General features: G+C 32.3%; 1 protein-coding gene and 1 non-coding gene across 4 annotated transcripts in view; one reads left to right on the top strand and one right to left on the bottom strand.

Moving 5' to 3' along the window:
- Sgo2 (shugoshin 2) overlaps positions 1-14,435 on the bottom strand; it is a 31,649-nt gene that overhangs the window by 4,602 nt on the left and 12,612 nt on the right. For 2 of the 3 annotated variants that reach the window (XM_058580356.1, XM_058580357.1), the window contains exons 5-8: positions 12,285-12,370; positions 10,636-10,859; positions 6,883-9,711; positions 4,682-4,836 (exon numbers count right to left, since the gene is read on the bottom strand). In XM_058580356.1, coding sequence (XP_058436339.1) covers positions 4,682-4,836; positions 6,883-9,711; positions 10,636-10,859; positions 12,285-12,370 — 3,294 coding nt within the window. The remainder of the gene's footprint in view (positions 1-4,681; positions 4,837-6,882; positions 9,712-10,635; positions 10,860-12,284; positions 12,371-14,435) is intronic. The other variant, XM_046447619.2, reaches the window with a different exon arrangement.
- LOC124094716 (small nucleolar RNA SNORA26) lies at positions 5,551-5,672 on the top strand. Its single transcript, XR_006852309.1, has one exon. It is a non-coding gene; the product is annotated as a small nucleolar RNA SNORA26 (small nucleolar RNA).

The following is a 14,435-nucleotide window of genomic DNA, read 5'->3' as shown; positions in this document are numbered from 1 at the left end:
CTTAGCACCTTGCCATTGCAGAGGCTGGCTTTGAACTCACACCCTCCTGCCTCAGTCTCCTGAGCTGCTGGGATTATAGATGTGCACCACCATACCCAGCCAAAATGCATTTTTAAATAGTGGTGTAGGGACAGGTATGTAGCCATTTGGAAAGAAGAAAGGCTTTCCAACTATATCTCAAAATTCAAAAAGGATAAAAGAATTGATTGGTAAATGTGACTACTTTGAAAATAAAAAATTTTAACGTAATTAGAACACAAAGAAGAAAACTGATAAATGAAAAAAATATTGACAACATATTCCATACTACAAAGGACTAATTACTCCTAAAGAATACCTAATATCTGATGGATGGATAGAGATCATAAACCCAATAGGAAAGTAAGAAAAATACATAAACAGACCAAAAAATGATATAATGATAAACAAGAATATAAGAAAAACACATTCACTTACAGAGAAGTACAAATTAAATGACAAGGAAATAGGTAAAATTTTAAAAATATGACAATACATTCTGTTGATGAGGTTGTAAAAAGGGCATGCTCTACCACCCTGCTGATGAGACGCATATTGGTACAATGGAATGGAAACAATAACACACGAACTTAATCACATGACAAGTGAATAACATACCTACAATGAAGGAAATGGGAAAGGAAAAAACTAATCTAAGACAAAAAAAAAAAAACAAAACCCACACATTATAATCTAGCTAGTTAACATGTTTCTCACAGGAAAGTGGATTAATGATTCTAAAATTACTTGTGTATACACTGAATTGAACAAATATTAATAGTGAGAACTAAGCTTTTCAGTGATGGGGAAATTATGAATAAGCAAATGGGGAAGACTAAAATGAACCCTATGGTATTGGACTGGAAACACAACTACTAGTATAAATTCATGATTTTTACTATACATATAGATAAAAAATTATAAATGTATGTGTCTATGTTACTATATTATACATGTATTTCCTAGCTCTGTCTATGAGAAGGTCTAACTGCAATGATGTCTGTGGTAGACAGACCCTTAAGGAGGATTTCCCTATAATCCATGTGTACTGGCACTAATGATTTTGCATAATCCTATTACCTTGATTATTGGCAGGAGTTATGATCTGTGTCTAACCAATAGAATGTGACATGGGTGGCAGGCTACCTGGCTTCTGAGAATACATTTCATTGTATAAAGCTCCATCTTACTAGTGGATTTCTCTAGAAACTCTCTCATAGCTGACTTTGAAAGAAGTGGCCTGGTTGGAAGGGAAGCTGAGAACAGTCTATATCCAACAGCAAGATGCTGAGGCCCTCTGTTCTACACACATAAGGTAATGAGTTTTGCCAACCACCCATGCTGTCTTCAAAGCACATTCTCTCAGTAGAGCCTCCCGATGAGAACCAGTCTGGGAGACACCCTGATTGTAGCTATGAGACCCCAAGTAAAGGACCAGTTAACCATGCCTAGATTCCTGGACCATATCTGAGAAGTAATAAATGTATGCTGTTTTAAGCTTCTAGATACTGGTAATACTGTTATGCAGCAATAGATAGCTAGTCCAATATAATATAAGCAATAAGCATACTTTGTGCCTAGACTTGATTTTGGAACAAAATTCTACAGTCAAGGGAATCAGGTTTCTTGAAGAAGTGCCAGATTCTAGGGCCAGGCCAGAGAAATGATAAGCCTAGAACATCTTGTGAAATCAGAAAGTAAGTAACTGCTCAAAATATTATGAGGTCTTGTCAAAAGGAAAAAGAAACCAACCTGAAGGAATTTTTAATACCAAAGTTGGAATAACTTGAATAACTCAAGATTTACAGTAATGGGTTTTCATCTATAGAATAAAATAGATATCCATGAGTCTACACTTATATAAATAAATAAATTAATGAGGTAGAAAAAACAATACTTTCTTATAGAAGAATTTCAAGTAGCATAGAAGGAAAGAGGGACATAGAAAGTATTAGCCAAACATGGAAGTAGTAATTGTTTCAAGCATGACTCACTACCAGTGGATGCTAAAATTAGTAATGAAAGTTTGAGAAACAAGATACATAAATGTACCCCACATCCTTCATAAAGGAAAAGATAAAAACTACAGTGGAAAAACCTGGCAGACACCACTGCAACCAAGTGATCAAGCTTACCTTACCAGTACTGAGACATACTGACATGATGAGTCCTTGATATGATGCAATGAGAAAGACACATCATCTGTGGAGTTATTGCCCAAAATGCATGGTCACATTGTAATCATGAGAAAACATTACAAAGGCCTAAATTGAGGGTCATTCTATGAAATAACTGACCCATAGTCCTCAAAAGCATAAAAGAAAAGGAAAGACCAAGGAACTGTCCCAGGTTTGAGGAGGCTAAGGAAAAATCAAAACTAAATATAATGTGGGACCCTGGGTAGGATTCTAAAAAACAAAAGGATGTTAGAGGCAATCTAAAGTTTTGTTAATAATATTGTACCAATGCTAATTTTCTAGTTTTGATAACTGTAATGTGGCAATATAAATTGTTTAAATTAGGTAAAGTTGTGTAAGGGGTCAATGGGAAACTTTGCTATTTTTTTCAACATTTCTGTAAATCTAAAATTAATTCAAAATAGAATTTAACTTAAAGTTCAACTAAATAAGGGACAAAACATCTATAGATATTTCTCCAAGGAAAATATACAGTAGTCAATAAGCACATGAAAAGATACTCAAATATCATTGGTCATCAAGGAAATGCAAATCAAAATCATTGTGAGATACCGCTTCATACCCACTAAGATGACCAGAATCAAAGTCAAATAATAACAGATACTGGTGAGAAGAAATCAGAACTCTCTTCAGTTGGTGGTAATATAAAATGTTTTATCAGGTTTGGAAAACATTCTAACAGCTCCTTGAATTTTTAAACAGCTACCATGACACAGCAATTCCATTCCTCAATGTATAATCAAAAGAAATTAAAACATGATCATGCAAAAACTTACACATGAATTTTCATAGCAGCATGATTTATAATAGCAAACAAACAAACAAAAAACCCAGGAAAACTCAAGTGTTCATCAATAGATGAAACGATAAGCAAAATGTGGTATATTCATATAATAGAATACTAGTCATAAAAAGGAATGATTTACTGGTATAGCATACATAACTCCTGAAACACACTGCTAAATGACATGTCTAGAACAGGGAGACCTATAGAAACAGAAAGCAGATAAGTGGTTTCTTAGGGCTGGAGGTAGGGGAGTATAGCTAAAGGGAATAAGTCTTTTGGGGGGCGTGGTGGGGGGGTGAAGAAATATTCTCAAATTGATAGTTGCACATATCTGAGGGATATGGAATATGCTAAAAAGCCACTGAATTACACAACTTAAATGAGTGAAATTTATGGTATGTCACTATAAAGAGCTATATATGTTGATAAATCTGTTTTTAAAAAACATTGGTCCTTTATTTCACTCTTTCTTCTTTCATCCTCCCTTATGTTGCTGCCCTCTGCTAGTTATTTTTTAAATACCTGTCAAAACCATTAATGTCTCAAATTTTATAAAAAGAGCAAATACTGAAACAATGCAAAGGAAGATTTAGTATATTTTTCTCTAACCTACAGAAAACACGGCTCCAAGAATGATTAGATTTTCTAAAGTAGCATATTTGATTTATTCTTAAAAACATGAGTTTTTGAATAATACAAATGTAAAGGGAAATCTGGTCATTTTGATGCTCATTAAGGAAATTTTAATAGGGATTGGCTCTTAGTTGACAGGAATTATTGACAATTTTGTTACATGTGATAATTTTCATCTAGTTTTAAGAATTTTATTAAGAAATTCTCAGTTTTTTGAGATGCATACAGAAGTATTTTAGAAATTATATCAGTATTAAGGACTTACTTTAAAAAAACAAAAAGAGACCAATGAAGCAAATATGGCAAAATATTGATAAATATTGAACCTGAGGAATAGATAAATTGATGGGAGGCAATAGCAGTCTCTTTGTTGAGGTATATAGAAAGTTTACACAAAAAAGAAAAGGTAGGGCTGGGGTTATGGCTCAGTGATAGAGCACTCGCCTGGCACGTAGGAGACCCTGGGTTCAATCCTCAATACCTCATAAAAATAAATGAATAAAATAAATGCATTGTGTCCAACTACAACTAAAAAATAAATATTTTTAAAAAGTATTACTATTCTTTGAGACCAAAGGACACAAACCACATTAACTTCCTCCAACTACAACTAAAAAATAAATATTTTAAAAAAGTATTATTATTCTTTGAGACCAAAGGACACAAACCACATTAACTTCCTCCAGAGAATAAGGTGGAAAATAAATAAATATGGGTAACAGATATAGACAACATTGACTTGTAAATCATAGGCAACACATATAAAAATATAATTATCAATTTACAATTTAAAAAATGGCAGTAGTAGAATGGAAACTAAACAAAACAAAACCACTTTAAATTCAAGCCCCTATTCTCTTCATTAAAAAAAAAAAAAAACCCTGGTTAAAGAATACATTTCTTTACATCTACCCAGATTATACTGTGACTGTTATATGTCAACATTATATGTTTTACTGATTTTTAGGAGTGTTCTAATACTAATTTGGCAGAATTTTTTCTTAAGCACCTATTTTATAATAGCATATTGAAATCACTGAAATACTTGCTTTTTGAGACTTGGCTCTTTGAAACTCACAGGAGCACACCTCCTTCTTCTGCTTGGCATCTCTGAAGATAGATCTTCTATGTCATTTTTAGATTTAGCAGTGTTATTTGAAACAAAACTGGTATTTGTCAAGTCCTGTAATGTTCTGCTACCTGCAAAGAACATTATTTTCACAAATATTTGTAAAATTGTACACAGAGTTATAGAAATAGAAATAGGATATATGGCAATTTGCAAATCCATGGCAGGAATTTTAAACCTGATGATTCAATTTTGAGAGTAAAAGAGGCCTAAAATTGGAAACAAATTATCAAAAAAAGCCTGCAGCGTTTTTATTATAAAATCACATACAAAGCAGCCAGGTGTGGTAGCACATGCCTGTAATTTCAGCTACTCAGGAAGCTAAGGCAGGAGGATTGCAAGGTCAAACCCAGCTTCAGCAACTTAGCAAGACCTTGTCTCTAATAAAATTTTAAAAAGGGCTGGGCTGGAGCTGTGGCACCCCTGGGTTTAATCCCTGGTACCAAAAAAAAAAAAAAAAAAAAAAAGAAGAAGAAGAAGTCATATACCAAAAATTCTTCATGGTTCAACTCTTCACAGAAACACAAATTTCTGCACATTCATTCAACATAGATGTCACTATTGCTCACTGTGAAAGGCACTATGAGGAACAGAGGGATGAGAGGTTGCTCCCCAATCCTGAAATATATCCTATAACTCTAGACTTTGTACTTCTTTTTCTTCAGGTGGCTTTTACCTGAACATCCTTCTCCATATCAAAATCCTAGTGTTCTACATACAAGTTTTGAAATGTTACTTCCCAGTAGAAAAAATTCAATTGATATGGGAATGTATCACCCTTACCTGTGCCTTTTTAAGGTTGACTCAGTGCTTTAAGAAGCTAACACAGAAGGGTAAAGAAAACCTCCATAGAACCCAGAGAAGAGATTGCAAAACTCTTCTTTGGATCCTGCCTGGAGTTACCAATGAAAAAAAAAAAAAGAAAAAAATATGGGAATGTCTAATATTACAAAATTCTAATAACAAAGGAATATCCTTAGGATTCAATGTTAATGAAAAAAGTGGGATAAGTAAAATCAAATATAGTATTATTTCAAATATGTATTTTAAAATCTGCAGATTCAAGTTTTCAAGCATATGGCAAAATGTTGACTGCCATTTTTTATTTGATTTGATTTTTTGTACCAAGGATTGAACCCAGGGGAACTTAACCACTGAGCCACATCACCTTTTTATGATTTTTTGTTTGTTTTGTTTTGTTTTGTGATGGGGTCTCACTAAGTTGCCTATGACTTCACTAATCTGCTGAGGCTGACTTATGAACTTGCAATCATCTTGCCTCGCCTCCGGAATTGCTAGCTCAGCTTGACTGCCATTTTTCTGGGTGACTTTTTTCCTGGTTTTCTACTTCATTATTTGAATAACTGGGGAAAGAAAAAACACTAACAGAGTAAAAATCTTACCTATGCTGATTACTTAATAATATCTTTGCAAATTCCTCTAATTGAAATTTCCCCTCATTATATCCTTTAGCATAATTTACCTGCTTTTATTAGAAGATTTTTATTTCACCATTGTATTTTTTTTTTTTACTTTCACATGCATTATGTTCTAAGGAAAGGATGCTGGTCTTACTTTTCAGTCCTTGACAGCACCTAGAATAACTCTTAGATCACATGCTGTTGAATGAAGAATTGCACTCTTAAGAAACTTGTAATAGTCTTTGGCTATTATAAGTAGCCAAATAATAAAACCAGTGCCATTCCTTATAATATATGTTTAAAACACTCAATTTCCTTCAAACACATGAAAAAGGAAATTTTCTACCTAAAGCTATTATTAGATAACTTTGTGGTAAAGACCAAATCAGCATTTAAGGTTGTAAATGTCCCTGACAATACTGTTATCTTCTCAAAGCACTAGAATTTAATTCGTTTAAGCTACACAGTTATATACTGTTTTAAAATTCCATGAAAAATACCAGTTATGGGCTGGGGATATAGCTCAGTTGGTAGAACGCCTATCTCGCATGCACAAGGCCTTGGGTTCAATCCCCAGCACCACAAAAACAAACAAACAAAAAACAGTTATAACATAAAATACTTTTCTGACTAATTGAAAACCAAAAACAAAAACATACCACTTCTACAACTTGATCACTCCAGGTATTGACCTACCTCTTCCTGATTTTCCCGTTTGCTGGCTGATTTCTTTTATCTTCTCATGTACATCATCGCTTACTTGAAAGATGGATAAGTTCTCCAAGGGAAAAGTTTCTTTTATCATCAGGTTTTTACTGGAAGAAATACTCAAAGGTATTGAACTTCCACGAACATTGTCAAAGGAAGAATCTTGTATGTTAGGGGAATATATCTGAGCTAAAGATTTAAACACATTTGTGTGAAAGTATGGCTTAATTTTGACAGTACTATCTTTCTCCAAATAGTTTTCTTTATTAGCTTGTTCAGAGTCAAATGACTTTCTGTGATCAATGTCAGGTATTATCTCCACTACATCACTGGTCCCTGAAGAATGATCTGCGAGGGTCTTCCTTTTCTTTGATTTGGATGTCCTTTTATTTACTTTTTTGACCTCGCACTTTTCTTTTATCACTTCCACAAAAGTGACATCTCTTTTTGTATTCAGAGTTATGGTGCTTTGCTTGTGATTCTTAGGTGGCTCAGTCTGTTTTCCAGGATCAGAATCTGCTTCATTAGTACTATGTTTTAAACTAGACAGTGAAGAATCTGTTAACTGACAAATTGATTTGTTCTTATCTCTTATCAAAAAGTTCTTTGCCTTGCCTGATGATTTTGTTTTATGCTTGTTAACAAGTTTATAAAGATCTGGAATTTCATTACAACTTTCCTTTTCATTACTGTTGATTTCCATATAATATCCACTGATAATACCTTCACATTCAAGTCTTTGTTTAGATTTATTTGCTTTCAAATCAAGATCTTCTGTATAGCTCTTTTGGTCATGCACATCCTTATCATTAGGCTCATATAACTGGTTCACTTCAGAAATTATTTCAGTCTTCCTATTTACTTTCTGCTTACGTTTCTTATTTATTTTTGATTCATTTTGCTGAACAAGTTGCATATTAGCAACGAGCTTTTTCAAATCTAAATCGTTCTGTATCTCATAGTCATATAAATTCCCATTATCTTTAGTGGGAAAATCAGCTGCTGGAAATTCATTTGCAACTGCTAGGTTTTCAGAAATGGTTTCTTTATTCTTTGGGGTTAAAGAAACAAAGTTATCTTTTTCTAGGTCATGCATACCTTTGTCATTATTCTCACATATTTGGTTGACTTTAGACATTATTTCTGTCTTTCGATGTGCCTTTTGTCTAAGCTTCTTGTCTACTTTTGAATCATTCTGACAAGCAAGTTGCACATCATGGATATGCCTTCTCATCCCAGGAACATTCTGAGTTTCATACTCACATAGCTCTCTATTCTTCTTGGTACAAAGAACAGGTGTTTGAAATTCATTTGAGTCTTTTAGGTTTCCAGGAATGGCTTCTTTATCCTTTTGTAGGAAGAAAGGATCACCTTTTTCTGGGCAATGCACACTTTTGTCATTTTCAAAATGATTCACTTCAGAAATTATTTCCGTCCTCCGAATTATCTTCTGCCGAAGCTTCTTATTAACTTTTGACTCATTTTGTTGAACAGGGTACACACTGGTGATCTGCTTTTGCAAACCCAATACATTCTGGGTCTCATAATCATGTATGTTTCCATTACCTTTCATGAAAAGAGCAGGTATCTGAAAGTCTTTTGAAACTGCTAGGTTTTCAGAAAAGGTCTCTTTAACCACTTGGGTTTGGGGAAAAAAGTTACCTTTTTCTGGGACATGCAGACCTTTATCATTAGCCTCATATATTCGATTCACTTCTGAAATTATTTCAGTTTTCCTATTTACTTTTTGCCTAAGCTTATTATTTATTTTTGATTCATTTTGCTGAGCAAGCTGCATATCAGTGTCCAACATATTCTGGGTCTCATAATCACAAAAATTTCCATTATTTTGGGAGGAAATATCAGCTCTTTGAAATTTATTTGCAACTTCTAGGTTTTCAGAAATGGTTTCTTTATTCTTTTGGTCTGGGAATAAGTTATCTTTTTCCAATTTGTGCATCACAAATGTCTGTATAGAAGCTTTACTTTTATTATAAGTTAGAGAATCTTGACCCATATCCAATTTGCTGTCCTGTAGAAATTTATGCTCATTTGTTACATGCATTCCTCTCTCCTTTTCATTATAGTGTGTATTTTGTCCATCATCTTGATCAAAGCTATTCTGAAGGGTTGTTTTCTTCACTATGTTTGCCTGTATCAGGTGTTCAGTATTGCAAATAAAATTTGGATCTTCTGAATCCCTTTTGCCATCTAGGACAACAGATTTTTCTGGTCTATTTTCAATCCTTTCCTCAACATCTACATCTGAACTCTTTTTGCATTTTTTCTTTGATCTTTCTCTCTTTTTATCAGAGCTTGAATCTTTTACTTTTCTGAAAGTTTTTTTTCCACAATCATTTGGTTTTATATTACTTTTATTTTTAGTGCCTCTTGAAACTGTAATAATTTTGCTTATTTCACTAGCAGTTAAATCCATGTCATCATCATACACAGTTTTCTGCTCCTGAAGGTCATCATTATTCTTAACTGGACTCATGCATTCTGCACTAGGTTTGCTGGCAAACTCTGAAGATATGTCAGGAAGGCATTGTCTATTTCTTTGTATTGTAATATTTTTTTCATTAGTATAATCATTTATCTCATTATTCCACTTTAGTTCTGGACTTAAAATCTGTTGCTGATCTAAATCTGTCACACAGGGAGTGTCTACAGGAGACTCCCAAGATGACCCACACTTCTTCCTTTTATCCACATTAGTAGGAGATGGTTTCTCCTTTCTGTGGCTGACAAATGGGGCATTTCTCATCTCACTCACTAGTAAACTCTTAGAATACTGATTTGAGTGAGAATGGCTTTCTAAAAATAAAGAAGAAAAAAAATCAGAAATAGGTAATAAGTTACTTTAAACAAATTAGAAAATGAAGCCATTTCACAGAGAAGATTTCTGACAATATATTCTTGCCAGATCCTTATATTATTAAGAATCTATGCTGATAAAAACTTAAATTTTACAAGGGTATCTATGGAAAAATATATACTACTGGAGAATTCATACTGCCTCAGCCCCAATAGTAGAGTGGAGTAGAGTCAACAGTAGAACCATTAACATATGATTTCTAAGGGGAAGGAGGCCAATGAATGAACCCAAATATCAGAGCTAACTCTGATAAGAATTATTATACAAAAGCTATTAGGCTATGTATAAATTGTCAGAAAGGACAAATAGTTCTAAGCTCTGAATTTAATACAGTTATGACTTTATATGTCAATCTGAAAATCTATGACAAATATGTGTCAGATATACCACAGGATAATTATTTAGGAATACCATGTAAATAAAATATTCGTGTCATCATTGTTTGTTACTCAGTCATTATGCAGGCTCAAGTGTTTGGTTTACCACTATTGGGTGGTAAAAGTCACTGTAATATCCACTTAAGCTCCCAATTTTCAAATTTATGAAAAGGAGAGGAAAGAACTTACTTAAAAAAAATTATATATGTATATATATAAAATATTTATTTTCAAATCATAGGCTAAGGTACAAAGAAAATCTTAGGCCTCTTCATTTTTAAATATTGCTTCTAGAGTAATAGGCAATTATGGATATTACATTTGTCACTATATTTCCTTTAAATATCAGCAGTTTTAAATGAGAGAAGTTAGCACATTTGTAACATTAAGAGATCTAGTTTACTAACTACTTACATATCATCGTCCTCAAGAAGAAAATCTGATGAATGCAACTATGCTCAAAATGAATTTTTAAAACAATCTCACCTTTCGGAAGTAGATCAACAATGGAAGAAATATCTTCTGAATGATCTAAATCATTCACATTCTGATTATTTTCTTTATGGAATGACACATCCAAATTACACTGAGTTGATAAAGTTTGTCCTATTGATACTGAAGAGAGAATATCAGGTGATGCTTTTGATATAATTTTGTCATCATTCTGCATTTTCTCTTTATCATCATCATCATCCAAACTTAGTGGAACCCTTAAAGGCAAATGAGAATTGAGAAATTTTTATTTTAAAAAATTATTTAGAAAAAAAAAGAGAATACTACTATATATCCTACACGTATTAAGCACATAGGCTTATGCCTTTATGAACAATTTTATGCCAATAATTCAATACTATAGATGAAAGAAATGGAAAAATTCTTTAAAAAATTTTAAAAGTCTGATAAGGTATAACTTTATCCTAATAGTTGGGTATTAGGTAGTGACTAGAAAAGAGCACAAGGGTGCGGTATCTAAAGTAATATTACTAATCTATTTCTTGGTCTGGTATGGGTCATACAATGCTATTCACTTGTGAAATTTGCCAAATTCTAATGTGTATTTATATTTTATTTCAAACAAAAATTCACTGAAAAAAACACAATGAAATTTCTATGTGTATATGAAACAATATATGTATAATAGTTAACATATTTTTGAAAAAGAACTAAAGTCCTACAAAATAATACATTTTGCCATTTTAAAACTACAGTAATTAAAATGTACTGGCATAAAGTGGTAATAACATACATAATAGACAAATCAATGGGATAAACTAGAATGAATATAAAAATTGAGACAGTATGAGTATTTTAAAACTATAATTACAACTAATGTTTCAATATATAAGTGCATTTATTTGTTTAAAAAGCATAAAACCTATAAATTACATAACAGAAAGAACATTTTTGGAAAGAAACAACAGGATTTCAGTCAATGCTATTAGTTCATTAAGTCATTTAACTTGTCTTGGTTTTGATGACTTTCTTTTAACTTGACAGGTTTGATTGAAATAAGATGCTTTCTATGACTTATAATAAAATTAAGGAATGAGAATTCTAGACAGGAGGAAAATAGAAAAGATGAAAATTAATTATAAAGCTTGGGGTAGTATGATAAACATAGAAACAGTTATCAGATTTCCCCAGCAAAAAAAAAAACAGAGGTCAAAAGAAAGAAAATAAACTAAAAGTAGGAGGATACTACAGATGAACTTGATTATTGACTTAAGGGTTAAGTTTCTTTGGAGTCCTGAAGATACTGCCTATACAAGAAGACATCACAAACCATTCTCATTCCCACATTAATAGGCAACTACAGATCGACAAAAAAAGACTGTACAATGAAAACACTGTGTTATATAAATCCTCTGTGCTCTGAACCAGTGAAATTCAAGCCCATGTAACCAAGAGTTCACCAGTGCCTCTTTCTATTATTTCAAAGTTTAAAACTGAATGCTTTGAGAATATCTAATTTCTTTTACTGGTAAAATGTTAAAAATAAATTTCATTATTTATTTTTAAATGCTTTTCTATATTTTAAGAAATAAAACCAAATAAAAACTATTCAAGGTCCAATCTGCCTTATCCTAATGTAGAAGTTTGCAAGTCACTATTTAGTCAAGTTTTGAAGCAATTACCTTGCAAATGGAAGACGCACGGACTTGCACTGTTTACTAATCCATTTCTTCTTGCTGGCTGGCAGTAGAAAAGAATTTTGATGGAACTATCAGAAAAAAGAAAACAGACAGAACAAAGAAAATTGAAAGTAAAGTTTCTAATCTCATTATGTTTGTCCTTAAAGTAGCAAACTATATAAGGACATGCATGACTAGTAACAGGGCAATTTTTGCATTAGTCATCAATAGTTGACTGAAAATAATATGATAATAAGATTAAAACGGTTCATCCTTAATCATACCACCCAATAATTTTGTTAAGTAACCTTCCAAATATTTTTCTATGAAAGGAATAAATATTCGTACATATATAAGATTTTACACTTATATACATACATTCATGTTTACATATTATGTAATATATATATATCATGTATATATCATCATATAATATAATGTATAATACATTGGACCTATCATATATATTTAAAATTCTAGTCTAGGTGATTTTAACCTTTTATATTTTTGAATAGCTAGACTTTCTGAATTTTCTGAAATAAACATGTGTATTAAATAATTTTAATAAGGACCATAAAATTAGGCAACATACAACCATGCTATGAGGCAGCTTTTACCAACAGGTATAATTAATAGAAGCTGCCTGAGGAGCCTAAACACTGGTCCCCACCTGGCAGTACGCAGTACCTCCTCCGAACCATCCACATGAAGTCAAAAGAGATTTGTTAAAACAGAAGACTTTGAGAAAATAATGAGTTTTATAACATAAGACACCTAATATGTCTAAAATACAACAGAAAATCACTCATGTACCAAGATTCAGGAAAACCTATTTTTTTTTTTTAAAGAGAGAGAGAGAGAGAATTTTTTAAATATTTATTTTTTAGTTTTCGGGGGACACAACATCTTTATTTTGTATGTGGTGCTGAGGATCGAACCGGGGTCGCACACATGCCAGGCAAGCGCGCTACCACTTGAGCCACATCCCCAGCCCTGGAAAACCTAAATTTACATAAGAAAAACATGAACTACAGACACCAACTCTGAGATAACAAATATTGGAATTATTTGACAAGAATTTCAAAGCAACCATCAAAAAAATGCTTAAACAAAGAATTATTAGCTTGCTTAAAACAAGTGAAGAAAGAAACTCAGCAAAGAAACAGAAAGTATCAGCAAACCAAATTTGTACAAAACCAAGCAGAAACCTAGAATTGAAAAATAAAAAAAAACCAAAATAAGACAAACTGAAATAAAAATCCAGACAGCTCAAAAGTAATAAAAGACAGAAGGGGAAAAAATTCAGAGAAAGTGAACACAGAACAATAAAAATCACCCAAAAAGAACAAGACAGAAAAGGGAATGAAAAAAAATTAACAGAGTCAAGGATTTGTAAGACTTTCACAAAAGACATAACCCTCACATTCTCAGAGTCCCAGGAGAGAAGAGAGAGGGCAGGGGTAGAAATATACCTGGAGAAGTAGTTCTGAAAATGAAAGACATCAACCTACAAATCTAAGACACTGAATGAACCCCCAAAAGGATAAACCCAAAGAAATTCATGCCCAAACACATCAAAGTCAGAATTCTCAAAACTAAAGACAATGAAAACAATTCTGAAAGCAGTAAGAAAATGACACCTTACCTACAGAGTTAAAGAAACAAGCATTTCTAAATAAGTTAGAAAATTAACATAAAATAAACCACAGAAAAGCAGAAAAACTTATTAAAGAAAAAATGAAAACTAGTAGGCTTAAATCACCAAGATAGAACTCAAAATTAAATTTAAAGAATGATGCTTTAACAAAAGAAAAACTACAACTACCTAATATAGTGAAAAAATTACAGGTCAAATACACAGAAGTAGTCAACTGAGAAAATACAATAGACAAAATTTTTTAAAATGACATACTACTTTGGTCAACTCTATGCAAATCAGTTTAAAACACTGGATAAAACAGATAATTTTTCCAAGAAAGGTAATTAAATAAAACCGACCATAGAAGGAAGAAATTTTTCTAAGTAGATCAATATCTATAGTTGACAAAGAGATAATCACTCCTATTAAAAAGGTCCCAGGTCCAAATGGTTTCACAAAAAAGAATTCTACCAAACCTATAAAGAGAAATAATTCTAAAACTATATCACTTCTCC

This window comes from Marmota monax, unplaced genomic scaffold, assembly GCF_021218885.2.
Source record: "Marmota monax isolate L192 unplaced genomic scaffold, Marmota_monax_Labrador192_F-V1.1 WCK01_AAM20220418_F8-fsc00007, whole genome shotgun sequence".
In the NCBI taxonomy this organism is placed as follows: Eukaryota; Metazoa; Chordata; class Mammalia; order Rodentia; family Sciuridae; genus Marmota; species Marmota monax.
The sequence above is the reverse complement of the archived record's forward strand: the minus strand, read 5'-3'. Positions and strand labels throughout refer to the sequence as shown.